Here is a 14,373-nt window from a genome sequence, read left to right as displayed (position 1 = left end):
GATACTCAAAGGCGCTTGTAGCATATTTACGGAGACCTGACGGTGAAGAAAAACATGATGAGTCGTTGGTGAGACGTCTTTCATCATTGTAACGAGGTAGTGCAAACCTATCCGATTTCGTGCATGCCAGCTGGCCGCACACATTTTGGAATGTGCGGACACTCTCATTCGAGGTGATCGAGGGATCACAATCAAACACCTCACTACACAAATGGACATCTCTGTTGGTCGTGATGAGACTCTCGTGCACCAGCTGGGGTCCTCGAAGGTGTGCGTTCGTTGGGTTCCTCGCCGCCTAACGGGAGTCTTAGCTACGAATAATCATGTGTGCGGAGTTGGTAGCGCGCTGTCACAGTTCTTTCTCGAACAGGCGATTAAATATTTGTTCATTACTTCGAACCGGATACAAAACGGCAATCCACGGAATGGCGCCACACTATATCTCCTCCTAAGAAAAAGTTCAAAGCCGCACCCCCAGCTGGTAAAGTCACGGCGACTGTCGTCTGGAACTCTGAAGGAGTTATCCTGTTTGATGTCCTCCCTCATACTGGAAAGATCAACTGAGATGTGTACTGTGCTACTCTCAGGAAATTAAAGAAACGACTTCAAAGTGTTCGTCGCCACGAAAATGCAAACCAACTTCCCTTTCTGCATGACAACACAAGGCCTCACCCGAGAGCAGCTCACAAAACTTCACTGTACTGTTCTTCCTCATCCAACCTATAACCCAGGATCTCGCACCTTGCGAGTTGCCGATAAACGATACACTCCACAGGAAGTACTTAGGTAATGGGGAGGTTATTGAAGCAGCAAGACGACTACCTGTAGAATGGTACCGTGTGCGCCAACAGGCTCTCCCAGGAAGGTGACGTAAGGTCATAATATTGAACGGAGATTATGTTGAAAAATAGGCTTTTTCAGTTAAAAGCGTGAAGAATAATATGGTGTATCGTATTCCTGAATATAATCAAATTGCTTTGAGAAAAGAAGTTTTGCGTTACTTATTGAACTGCCTCTGTACTTGTCATGTAATCGTTGTGAAATATAATTGAACGTAACAAGAATTTTGTATTAAACCGGCAGGCCCACCTGGAGATCACTGAGGTGCACAGTACGGTGCAGTCATTTCCAGTTTTGAAGAGTGTGTTCGGTAGGTCAGTGCGTTAAGTTACAGGCAGCAGTTCTTAGTCGGTCTTGGGAATTTTACTGTCAGTTATTGATTTTGTCACGCCTGGAAATGATTTTTACAAGGTTAAAATGCTTATCCGAAACTTTCAGCTATAGGTCCCCCTATAACGGGTTGGGTAAGTCAGTAGAAAGGTCAGATTAAGACAAAGATATATCACCTCCAGTTAGACCATGTACAGGGTGGTTAGAAACAGTCTGAAAAGCTTGTAAGGTTGTTGTGGGGGAGGTTGTGCTGATAAATAATTGTTAAGAAAAGAAATCAACACGTGGCGCCGTTTCCGATGTAGCCAATCCGGTCGTTGCGCGCACAAATTCAAGCACTTGCATGTGCTAAAATGCGGTAATGCACAGACATCTGTGGGTCCATGAGTTACTAACTGCAGAAATTCTCATTACCACTTAAAATGTACCTTTTTCGGAAGCTGCGTTTGTTCGGTTAGCGGAAACCAAACGAAGAACACGGCCTGTGGCAGGCTGCTTCAATTTGCGCACGCAACGACCTCACTGGCTAACTTCAGTGCTGAATAACGGGGAAACGGCGCAACGTATCTAATTTTTTCTTAACAATTATTTCTCAGAAGAATCTTCCCTTCAACACCCTGTTTTGACCAACCTTTATACAGTACCAGAAAGGGCTCGCCGCGATTTGGACTGTCCCAGTGACGGCGGTGGCGGCAGCGCCAGAAGGCTTCCTGGGAATCTCCCCGAGTCGCGGGAGGGCGGGGGTGGAGGTGGGTGCTGGGCGACTGCTGGGCGCCCGGCTCCCTAATGGAGGTGTCGCGTAGCGGGCCAAATGGAGTTGTGGTGTCAGCCGGCGCGGCCACCAGCCAGCAGCCACCAGCCAGCAGGCGCCAGCTCTTTCTCTACCTGCTGACGCCGCCGCCCCCGCACCTCCAGCAGCTGTGCGCCCGGACGTAGGACAGCGGCCGTTCGCCCCTAGGCAGCCGCGGCCAGTTCTTACGAGGGCTATGCCGAAAGTTTTTAGCAGACTGTGTGAAAAAAATTTATTTGCAAAAAAACGTTTACAACTTTTCAAAATACTCTCCATTAACATGTATACAGTTTTTTACTCTCTGAAACCACTTAGAAAATGTGTCAGTCCAAGCTTCTTTTGGGATGTCACTTAGTGCACTCTCGTACGCTGCAATGGCCTCTTCATCTGATGGAAACCGCTGCCCTCGAATTTTTCCTTAGTCTTAGGGAACAGAAAGAAGTCACAGGGGACCAGGTAAGGTGAATAAGGGGGATGGGGTACGACTCGCTCTTTTTCCTTCTCCAGAAAGTCCATCGTTCTGGCAGCCCTGTGCTGCATTGTCGTGATGCAGCAGAAGGTGCCCACTCTTGGACTTTGGATGCTGTGACTTCCATGTGGCGATGACTTTTGGAAGACAATCGTTCACGTACCATTCAACATTGACTGTACGATGTGCGTCCAAGGTCACAGAGGTGAGATGCCCGATATTTGTGAAAAAAGTTGCCACAATCTTTTTTCCAGAGCTCCGACTTCGTCGAACCTTAGTGGGTGGTTCCTCCCCTGGAAAGCACCACACAGAAGACTGTCTCTTCGTTTCAGGGTCATAATGGTAGACCCACGCTTCATCACCTGTGACGATATTGTAGGTGTCTTGGAACTTCGCCGGCCGGAGTGGCCGCTCGGTTCTAGGCACTTCAGCCTGGAACCGCGCGTCCGCTACGGTCGCAGGTTCGAATCCTGCCTCGGGCATGGATGTGTGTGATGCCCTTAGGTTAGTTAGGTTTAAGTAGTTCTAAGTTCTAGGGGACTGATGACCTCAGCAGTTAAGTCCCATAGTGCTCAGAGCCAGTTCCAGTTCTTGGGACGTCCCTCCATTGAATTTTTCGATCACGAAACGACACCAGTCCACTCTCGCCTCCTTTTGGCTTTCTGTCAGTGACTGTGGCACCCAACGGGCACATCTCTTAGTAAGGCCTAAGTGACTATGAACAATAGTCTGTCCTGTTGTTGATCCAATATTTAGGGTCCATTCAATGTCGCAAAATGTAATATTTGGATCTTCTTTGATCATTTTCCTCACATCATCAATGTTTTCAGGAGTCACAGCTGTTGCTGGCCGACCGGGATGAGGTTAATCTTCAATTGACTGGCGACCCCTCGAAAGCTCGCGAAACCAATGTCCAACTGTGGCCCTAGAAGGGGAAGCTTCACCAAAAACACGCAGCAAAGAAGAATGGCATTCTTCGGCACTTAAACCCTTTTTATAATCGTAAAAAATCATGGCGCGAAAGTCGCGGCGCGACAGCTCCATCCTGCACCGTCTCTGACTCAGCACTGCCTGTGCTTTCTTACCGGGCTGTGGAGGGATCACCGCTAGCCAGGGTCTGCGCGCGCACGTCCCAAGGTCGAAAAACATCGCTCTTTCGAATGCAAACAACCCCATTGTCCTCCGCCTTACGGTTTAGGGGGTGCTAAAATCTTTCGGCATACCTCCTATTCTTCTGATGGTCAAGGAGCGTAAGTGTCGTCATATTCATGCACCAGCCACGGTGCGGCACACATCAGCTCGCTACACTAACTACAACTTGGAGGAAATGTTAGTGGGGTGGCCTGCATAAACGTTCTGTAATCGGCCTCTTGGAAAGGTTACCGAGTTCTCAGATAAACTAGAGATAAATTTGTACTGCTTCCGGTTCTAGGTGCTTCAGTCCGACGCCGCGCGGCTGCTACGGTTGCAGTTTCGAATCGCCCGCATCTCGTGGTCGTGCGGTAGCGTTCTCGCTTCCCACGCCCGGGTTCCCGGGTTCGATTCCCGGCGGGGTCAGGGATTTTCTCTGCCTCGCGATGGCTGGGTGTTGTGTGCTGTCCTTAGGTTAGTTAGGTTTAAGTAGTTCTAAGTTCTAGGGGACTTATGACCACAGCAGTTGAGTCCCATAGTGCTCAGAGCAATTTGAGCAGTTTCGAATCCTGCCTCGGGCATGGATGTGTGTGATGTCCTTAGGTTGGTTAGGTTTAAGTAATTCTAAGTCTAGGGGACTGATGACCTCAGATGTGAAGTCCCATACGTCTTTCAGCCATTTGAACCATTTGTACTTGTTCCAAGCCTTTTCCGGGGTCTTTGCGTGCCTAGAGCAAATCTCCTGTTCAAGTATGAGAATATCTTCTGTTTGCATAAAGAGCATTTAAGATGGATAGTGGGTACCAGCCCAGTATTTACCTACTCGGATATGGGAAAACGCCTAAAATCGCATTTATGCTGGCCGGTTCACCAGCCCTCATCGCTAATGCCCAAGGCAAATTCGATGTGAGGCAGTTAACGCGCTCGGCTTTCCAGGCTGTTTGAAAGAGAGCGGAACAAGTAATTATTAGGAAATGGGGAGAGACCGAGTCTTAGTCAAATCGTATAGGTCCATCTGTCTATTAGAGGTGATGGGCAAGCTCTTCGAAAAGTTACTGTGTGACAGACTGATGGCTCATCGGGCCCTGTGTGGTATGAACGGACTTCGGCTTCCGACTCGGATGCTCGACTTAAGGCGTGCTCACGCTGACGGCCGACATGTGCCTCTCGTCGCCATACAGGGATGTACCAGGCATCATGGTGACGACTTTGACTGCCAGTGGTAGCTCTCGCTCTCTCACGATTGAGAGAGATGAAGTGTCCACGGTCAATGTGTGACTGTCTCAGGAATTACTGTGAAGATCGGATGGTACATATGTCGAATCAAAGATTACAAGGTTAATACCTAAAGGATATCCGCAGAGGTCTCTGCTGGGGCTAGTGTTCAGGGACGTGAACATGGAGATCATTCTACATCAATTACAGCAAGATCCTTCGATAATGAGATGATAGCATATACAGATAACCTCTTCTTGGGGGGCAGACCTCTCTCCAGGAGCCGGAGGACAAGCCAATAAAGTCTTGATGTCAAGATGGTGCAGCTCAACGAAAATGACTCTTACACCAACTAAATCAACATATATATTATTGAGAGGAAAATTGGCCTGCGACCGAAATGTACAGTTAAATAACACACCAGTTCGCCGTCAATCGGAGACCAAGTATCTTGGGATTACCCTAGGTGTAGGCTGAAGTTTTGCCTCTCACATCGACGGTGTAACGCAAAGGGCACTTCCGGTGCGAAATCAGTTAACATATATTGGAGAAAACAGTTTACATATGTCACCAGATGGTCTTAAACTATACGATAGCAGTACGCTAACGTCGACTGTGCAGTATGACTCGACTGTTTGGGGTCACAGGCTTAAGCGGACGAGGCCGGCCATGGTCGTGCGGAGAATGCAGAGATGTGTACCATTAAGATCAATCGACGCTCATCGCACATCTATAGCAAATGCAATGCTAAAAATTATGGGACTTTGTCTATTGCACTTGTCCATCAGACAGCAAGCCCACACTTTTGGCTGCAGAAACAGAACAATTAAAAATTACAGGCTATACTAAGGTCACGCGCACATAAGCCAGATACCGCTCGATCTGTGGCAGGAATACTGGGATAATGAAGAAACAGACAGAGGAGTCTATGAGTAGTTTCCAAACCATCGAGACAGACTGAAAATCAATTATCTTAAACCAAAAAGGGGAGTTATGCGCTGTCTGACCGGTCATGGGTCGTATCCGACATACCTGTTGTAAGCGTCCTGCTCACGGACAAGACTCGGGTTAGAATCTTGAATAAGTTCTGCACTGAAATCTCATGTAAAGCCTGGAGTGATTTCATGAATTACTGAATTGGCAAGCCTCGCATTTCCGCCCCAGTTGGGAACCACCGACCCGCGGACTAGGGCGAGGTGCGTATAACTAAATGCAAAACATCAAAAGGCGCGTAAAAACGTAGATTACAGTAATGTAGCGATACCGCCTATTAGCAGTAGTAGTAGTAGTAGCAGAAGTTAGAGGTGGTGGATGTCGGAGAGAAAGAAAAATGTATTGCAGTCTTTTCTAGATGGGAGCAGGCCCAGCTCCTCGTGCGAAGGATGGAAACTTGCAGGGAATTGCAAAGCGAGGCTAAGTGACCTTTAGATAGAGCTGATATTGTAAATAGAGTAGGTTTGTAGGTTTGTGAAGCAATTTCAAATGACAAAACCCGTAAAAACAGTAACAAACGTAGATAAACACTGTAGATGTAGATTGTGGTAACTGTAACTGTAGCTGTAGGCCCTGTTAATGTACTGGGAAACGGGCTGCAGTTGTAAACAAAATTATGAAAAATATCATATCCGGGAGGATAACTGGAGTTATATTTATTAATCATTTGGATATTCTCGTGTTTGTCTTAGAGAGTACACTATCACCTAATGTGACAGACAGCGCTAGAGTTGCGAGAGGTGATCGCAGGCTCGTGCTTTCTTGCAGTAGATTAGTTTTGGGATAGGTATTTAGCCAATATTAAGGTTACGCGTTTTATTTGTTTTCTACAGCAGTTTTATGTTATTTACGTTTATCAGTCACAACGATGTTTTGACCAATGGGTATAGAAATAAATATAGAATTACTCTACTGTACTTGTGAAGTAGCTATTATAGCTTCGCTTTGACCCGCGAAGCGAGATTATTAACTTTGGTTATTAACTTTTATACCACTGAAGAAATCTTCACTCAAACTGGACCAGAAACAATACTGGTTATTAACTTTTATACCATTGAAGAAATCTTCACTCAAACTGGACCAGAAACAATACTGCGGGAACCCGCAACATGGTTCATTGTTATGTCCTCAAAATCTAAGAGAAGTTCAGCTTTCTGCTTAGTTATTTAAAGCCGTCTTTATTCCATCGGAATAACACATACATAAATACATGAGTGAAAGGTACACAGGTGTTTTGTACCCCGGCAGTATCTCCACCGGAGTGGAGGCTTACAATGGCCGAAACACCTCTTTATATTTATTATAGAAGATAAACATAACTTAAAATTAACAAGATAAACAAACAATAAAGAAAGAGGAATAAAGACCGGGACTGCTCCTGTGACAGGCCCCAAGAGTCAGGTAGAGAAGAGAACCAGCGCTCTACCCAACGCCAGCTCTGGGCATCGGGCGGTGTGCCGTAATTCTCTCAAAGATCGTGAACGACGCACAGCACGACGTCAGCACCCTGGAAGAGATGACAGTAAACTCCCGCACCTTGAAGCCCAGCTGCAGGAGGGATCCAGTTCAGGGTAGCCTATGAAAATACGACGCTCTGGACGCCGGGACGGAGGTCGACAGCACGCCTGATGGACGGCGTGTTATACTTCGCCACCTTCTGCTGGTGACAACAGTCGAGCCGGAGGTGGTCTCCGACTATCTGGGTGTCGACGATGCGGGCCTGACCGTCTTTGACCGCGATGATGTCAGGCTTGCGGAGACCTTCTGGTGTTCGAAGATGGGGCACCTTTGCACGAGTCCACGCGCGAGGTACTTCATGACAGCGTCGTGACGTTTCACGCTGGACCCGTGCGTATATCCGCAAGTCTGGATGACGTGCTTGGAGGTCTCGACGGCTCTGCAGCCCCCACGGCATCGCTTGTCAGCCGCGCGCCCGCGACTTCGACGCACCTTGGAGGGCAAGGCGTTGATGCGGGCGCGGATGGCAGTTATGAAGTCGTGCCCAGAGAGAAGACGACGGGTGTCGGTGACCCATATATCTATATATAGGATAGCCAACGAAGAATCTAAACGAGTGTCATCTGACAACGAACAATATAGAACAGAATGACCACAATGCCCTGCAGACACCTCAGAAGCCGGCCGGTTTGGTCGAGCGGTTCTAGGCGCTACAGTCTGGAACCGCGCGACCGCTACGGTCGCGGGATCGAATCTTGCCTCGGGCATGGATGTGTGTGATGTCCTTAGGTTAGTTAGTTTAAGTAGTTCTAAGTTCTAGGAGACTGATGACCTCAGCAGTTAAGTCCCATAGTGCTCAGAGCCATTTGAACCATTTTTTTTTTTTTTTGAACATCAGAACGGTGTCTGCAGGGCACTGTGGAAATGCAGGTTGAAAATTTGTGCCAGAGCGGGATTCGAACGCGGACTGGCAGTTCATCTGCATTTGCCGTAACCGTTTTTTCTCTCATTTTGTTCTATATTGTTCGTTGAATTTGTTCAGGGCGGACGTCCGATGACAGCCATTTAGGTTCTTCGTTGATCCGTTCACTCAGTTTTTTGTTACAGAGGGTAGCTAACCCTCTGCCGAACACGCTGAGCTCCCGTACCTGTGTCGACCATCCGGCCTTCCTCTACTTCATATACGGTGCAGATTGAGACTGGCGAAGTGCACCCTGTCTGCTAGTTTGGCGCAGGTGTGCAGTCCAGTCGGCAGCGACCTTGCACAGAGCACCCTGCCAGCGCGCTGACGCGGCGATGCACAGCGAGGGCCAGAGCGAGGCCGCGCCGCGCGTGCAGCCGCTATCAGGGCAGGTAGGCGGCTGCCGCTATCGCGGCCGCGTCGCGTGCCGCCGGCACATCGCGTGACACCCCGCCTCCCCCGCCCCCTCCCCCAGCCCACTACTCACACCCACACCCACCGACGTTCCGGTGTGGCGCGCGCTGCCGCCGTTAATACGCCTCCAACTATGGCAGCGCCACGAGCCTGAGAGGCGTTGCACCGATAAGGCGGCCGGGCAGGTATTGACCGACGGCGAACCTGTTTACGTTGGCGTACAGCCACCCTACGTTTCTGCGGCTGTTCTCAGCTGCAAGGAATATAACCGGTATGTTACAGTCACCCATCGCCGACGACGTGACAGCAAACAGCCCAAGCCGTTCTTATTATAATTACTGGCTTGGTGCACAAGTGCGTAGCGTTGCTCCATAGGTTATAAAAAATACAGCAGATACCATAACAGGGATTTAATAATGTTACTTAAAATCCGTCTTGATTGCAAATATTTTTATTTTTTATTTTTTTTATCTTTATTATTTTTTTATTCATATGACCGGTTTCGGTTCATTCAGAACCATCTTCAGATCTGATATTTCAGTTACAGGAGTAACCCGTCCAAATCCAGCAACTTTCACATGCTACGTCGCATAAAATTTGCAATCAAGACGGATTATAAGTAACATTATAAAATCACTGATTGCTGTTATCCCATAAGACATTATGTCTGTTTTTGTAAAAACAGGGATTTAAGTCATCAAAAATATATCTTTCTTCACCGTTTACGACAATCTGCTGGGTTACTTCGCGATTTCGCGACTGTAGAAAGCACGTGGTTTTGAGGCGAAGGACTCGTCGAGCCATGTTCGGAGCACACTTTCATCCGGAAAGACTCGTTAATGAGTGGGAAAGGCGAAAATCTGAGGGCGCAAAATCAGGTGAATAAGGTGGGTGTGGATTTACTTCCCAAACCAACTCCCGTACAGTGTTTTTTTGACAGTCTAAAAGAATGCGGGTGGACGTTATCGTGGAGTAGTATCGCTTCACACGGTCATTTTCTTGAAATGGGCTGCTAGATGTCTCAGTTTTTAACAATAAATGTGAGCCGTGATGGTTATACGTCGTGGAAGCTATTAGTAATAGACCATGCCGTTGCTGTTCCGCCAGATGCATGACGTTACCTTTTGTGGATGCTCGCAGATAACCAGTAACGATACAGGATAGGAGCCAACGGATAACGAGCAAGCAGAGGTGCACATATGCTTAGAGCATGGGGTAGCCGTACACTCGATTTTTGAATCTTCCCCTTTGCATGCAAATGTCGGGGGGGTGGAATGATCACAGTTCATCACATTTGTCAGTTCTCGAGTACACTGTCATGCATTATTGTGGATTAATGCGTTTAAACTATCTTCATCAAACCTAGAACGTCTTCCTGAACATGGGGTCACTAATGTCAAAACGATCCTCGTTAAAACGAGAAAAACCACTTTCTTGCCGTACTCTGTAAAATGGCATTATCCCCGTACACAGCGCAAATGTCTCACGCAAAAGAATATCATTGAAATGTTCCGATTTCTCCACGTGGTACTCCATTTTCTACCGTCCCCAACTCCACTTACTGTCTCCAAATGGCAAAATGGCAATATATAAACTCAAACAGCAACTAAAAAATGACAGTCGATAAATAAACCCATAGCTACCCGAATACCATCATGCAAAATAAAAGCGGTACGAACTTATGCACCACCTAATATAAATATTCAATATTTTAATCGGAACCACGTATCGTTTCTAGCGAATCTTCACATCAGTGAAAGGTAAATGGCAGTTTGAAGGCAGACTGAAAAAATCCGTGCGCCGACCGGAATTTGATCCCGTTACATTTCGGTTTCTGGGCTCGCGCTTTGCCACTAGACCAACAGGCCCGGTAGTGTAGTAAATGAAATTATGAAAAATACTGATCTGTGAATGACTTAGAAATCATATTGAACGCATTATTTTTGAGACTGGAAAGGTGAACGATGCCGGAATACGCGAATGACTGTTAGGGTCTGGTACTACAGTCTGTCGAGGTAGTTTTTAAATGGTTTTTAACGTACTTTTCGGTAAGTGTCAAAATGGCTCCCTTCCCTGCCTCAGAAGAAATACACATTTAAAACGTGAAAATTCAAAACACATCGCTTTAAGGACTCTAGACAAATGCCAAGCGCTAGGCTCTTCTCCTTACAACAACGAGGACGTCAGAAAGAACACTTGGCCAGAGACACAAGGACCAAACGCACGATGAACCACTGAGCGAGGTGGCGCAGTGGTTGGCACACTGGACTCGCATTCGGAAGCACGATGGTTCTAACCCGCGTCTGCCATCCTGATTTCGGTTTTCCGTGATTTCCGTAAATCGCTTCAGGCAAATGCCGGGATGGTTCCTTTGAAAGTGCACTGCCGATTTCCTCTCCCATCCTTCCCTTATCCGATGGGACCGATGACCTCGCTGTGTGGTTTCCTCGCTCAAATCAAGAAACCAACCAACCATGACGAACAAGGAGGGAATAGCTACAGGTACTACACTAACATAACAATACTATGGAAAAACATGTGACAACATATGTAAAGAAAGCACTAAACTCTACAAGAAAGCCTTTGTGCCTAGCTTTCAGTTTTATCCACATTATAATGAAACAACACAGCAGGTTGAAAAACGATTATAGTAAGTTCCACAAAAATATAACAAACATATCGAACAGAAATTAGTACAAATTGACAAGGTCACCATAGAACCATTGAATTATTTTTATATTTAGGACAGTGCAAGCCAATGACTCAATGGACATAAAAGTAAAAGCGACCAGATTTGTTGCTAGTAATGTAATGAGGGTTTTCAAAACTAAGCTTCTAATGTATCTCAAAAATAAAGTTTTCAACGAGTTATGACAAATATCTGAACATGGTCACAATGGACCGAACTCGATAGTCTAATAACACTTATTTATCACCAATTGGAATTCGAGTAACGAATTCTGTACTTCCTGGTTCACTGCCTTTGTTCGCGACCATGTTGCAGCTATTAAAACCGTAATGATAATTAAACGGAGGTGAGTCAGGGGAATGGATCTGAAATGGACAAAGGAGTTATTTGCTATTGAAGATTATTATGCAGTGCAGTGTAGAAGGGACGTGTAAACGTAGGCTTCCACGGCCGTTATCACAGTCAGTAAAATTCTTCTGGCTTTGTGACTGCATAGTCAACTATAAAATGCCGACGTTTCGGCGACTTGCAAGACGCCTTCCTCAGGGTGTATTGGTATAGCAACGAAACGTTGGAATTCTGTAGTTGACCATGCGGTCACAAACCCAGAAGAATCTCTTATGGATGATGATGATGATGATGAAGAAGAAGATACAGGGACCCCATACTTTGAATATACATCTCCTGTAAAGTTAGGGGATAACAATTGAAGACAAAGTCTGGATAAGACTATGCCATCTTTTAAAAGGCCTTAATTATAATCCATACTCAGTTGCAATTGTATCTCACAACCCTTGAAAATAACTTGTTCCGATCAGTGTCGATCAGTAAACTCCACTCGTTGTTATCAACTATAACAAAGTATCTTGTCCCATGTACGATACTACCATCATCATCAAAATAAAGACTTTCGGTTCTGCACACAAGTATCACCTTCTCTTCCATCGTATCATTAGTTCACAAGAAACAAGAAAGTGGGGAGGGTATAGGGGCTGAAGGTGAACTGTTCCGTAAGCTATGTATCCTTCGCTATATACCGTACGAAGGTATTCATAGTATAAATACAGAGGCGCCAAATAAAGCTAAACACAGCTCTGGCAGCTGACATATTCGTTGGAAGAGTCCACAAGAAGTGTAATCCTCCGACGAGGAAGGTACATTACAAAACCTTCGTTCGGCGATACTTCAGTATTGCTTCTCAGCCTGCGTCCCAGATGGGATAGATAGTGCAAACAGACGACATCCAAAGAACAGCAGCACATTTTGTTACCGATTCGTCTAGCAAGCGTGAAAGCGTAGCAACTCCTGTGGCAGACGCTGCACGAGAGTTACTGCGCATCACGGTGTGGTTGTGGTTAAAATCCCGGCAGCGTACATTCCTAGAACAGTCAACCGAGATACAATGTTAACTCCATCCTAGGTCGTTGTTGTGGTCTTCAGTCCGAAGACTGGTCTGATGCACCTTTCCATGCTAGTCTATCTTGTGCAGGCATCTTCATCTACGAATAACGATTTCAACCTACATCCGTTAGAATCGGCTTGTTTTATTCATGCCTAGGTCTCGCTCTGCAATTTCAAATTTTACAACTCCCCCCCCCCCCCCACACACACACTCTCGCACGCTTCCCTGGACTACCAGATATACAGTTCCTTAATGCCTCAGGATGCGGTCGATAGCACGACATTCCAAGAGCTTCTATTGTCTTCTTATATGAACTATTTATCGTCCACGTTTCACTTCTGTACGAGGCTACACAACAGATGAATACCTACAGAAGAGAATTCCTAACAATTAAATTGATGTTAAATGTGAAAAAAATTCCTCTTTTTCAGGAAAGGTTTTCTTTCTGTTGCCATTCTGCATTTTATCTCCTCTGTACTTCGGCCATTACCAAATATTTTGCTACGCAAGTTGGAAAACTCATCTATTACTTTTAGTGTCTCATTCACTAATCTAATTTCCTGAGCATCGCTTGATTCGACTACATTCCACTACCCTTGTTGTACTTTTGTTGATGCTCAGCTCACAATTTGTTTTCAGGAGGCTGTCCATTCCGTTCGACTGCTCTTTGACGTCCCTTGCCGTTCATACATTCTTTTCACTTGCTTTTCCGAGTTCTTTGGCGTCTCTGACAGAATTACAATGTCCATGCAAACTATTAATTTCTTCACAAATTTACACTCTGTAAATTTGTGAAGGAAAAATTAAAGAGATTGGAGTTCACAGTAAGATTTACCGACAATCGTTCTTCCCGCCAGTCTTTCACTACCATGAACTGGCTTGCGGTGTGGTTACGTAGATTTAATTGTAGATCCTCTGTGGAGCAAGCAGTAGCAATGAGATTATTTTTTTAAAATAGTGATTAATAGTAATAATAATTATTATAATTACAATAATAATAAAGAAACGAAATATTAGTGTTTAACGTCCGCTGGGGGACTAATACATTAGAAATGGAGCACGAGTTTGGGTCAGGGAAGTACAAGAGCTCTCTTTTTTATTATTTCGTTTTTCTTAGGTCCGATTGGAATTAAAACCACAGTGCTTTTGCAGAAATGTTGTGTAGTGTGTCTATAGGTAGCACAGCCGTTGATTGGATCGCGTCGTAGTTTTGAGCTCTGAGCGCACAGTGAGCACGTAAAGGGGCATGTGTGAAGTGCGTGCTGTCTTTCGATCTCTTCACGATGAGGGGTTCCATCTTGATTCATGCAGCTTACGTAACGTAACTGTCATGCGCGAAGGTAAAGTGTGGGGATGGCGCAGGAACAGAGAAGCAGGATATTCAGATAAATTAACCGACGATTTTGTTCAGCCAGTGGAACAGAAGATTCGAGAATTATATGACTGGCCATTCAGAACAAGGGAAGAGGAGTGTTCTCATCTGGAATTGTCCCTCTTCATTACAACGCAAGGCCGCACACTTCAGATGCAACAAAGACGCTCCTGCAGCGTTTTCGATGGGAAGTGCTTGATCACTAACCGCACGCCCCCGATTTGGCTTCCTCTGATATTTTTATTTCACGCGAGCTGCTGGTGCTGGTTATTAGGGCAGTATTTTGCACAGACAACGAGCTGCAGACCA

At 46.0% G+C, this 14,373-nt stretch overlaps 1 protein-coding gene across 1 annotated transcript in view; it reads right to left on the bottom strand.

Annotated features, from left to right (window-relative positions):
- Window positions 1–1,762: 1,762 nt before the first annotated feature.
- The window catches only part of LOC126235187 (transcription factor Sp5-like), a 168,617-nt gene continuing 156,006 nt past the window's right edge, over window positions 1,763–14,373 (bottom strand). Inside the window, exon 3 of the mRNA XM_049943917.1 lies at window positions 1,763–2,177. Within this exon, the coding sequence (XP_049799874.1) occupies window positions 1,763–2,177 (415 nt within the window). The remainder of the gene's footprint in view (window positions 2,178–14,373) is intronic.

Source organism: Schistocerca nitens, chromosome 2 (assembly GCF_023898315.1).
Source record: "Schistocerca nitens isolate TAMUIC-IGC-003100 chromosome 2, iqSchNite1.1, whole genome shotgun sequence".
Lineage (NCBI taxonomy): Eukaryota > Metazoa > Arthropoda > Insecta > Orthoptera > Acrididae > Schistocerca > Schistocerca nitens.
Note: the sequence above shows the minus strand (reverse complement) of the source record. Positions and strands in the feature narration are given on the sequence as shown.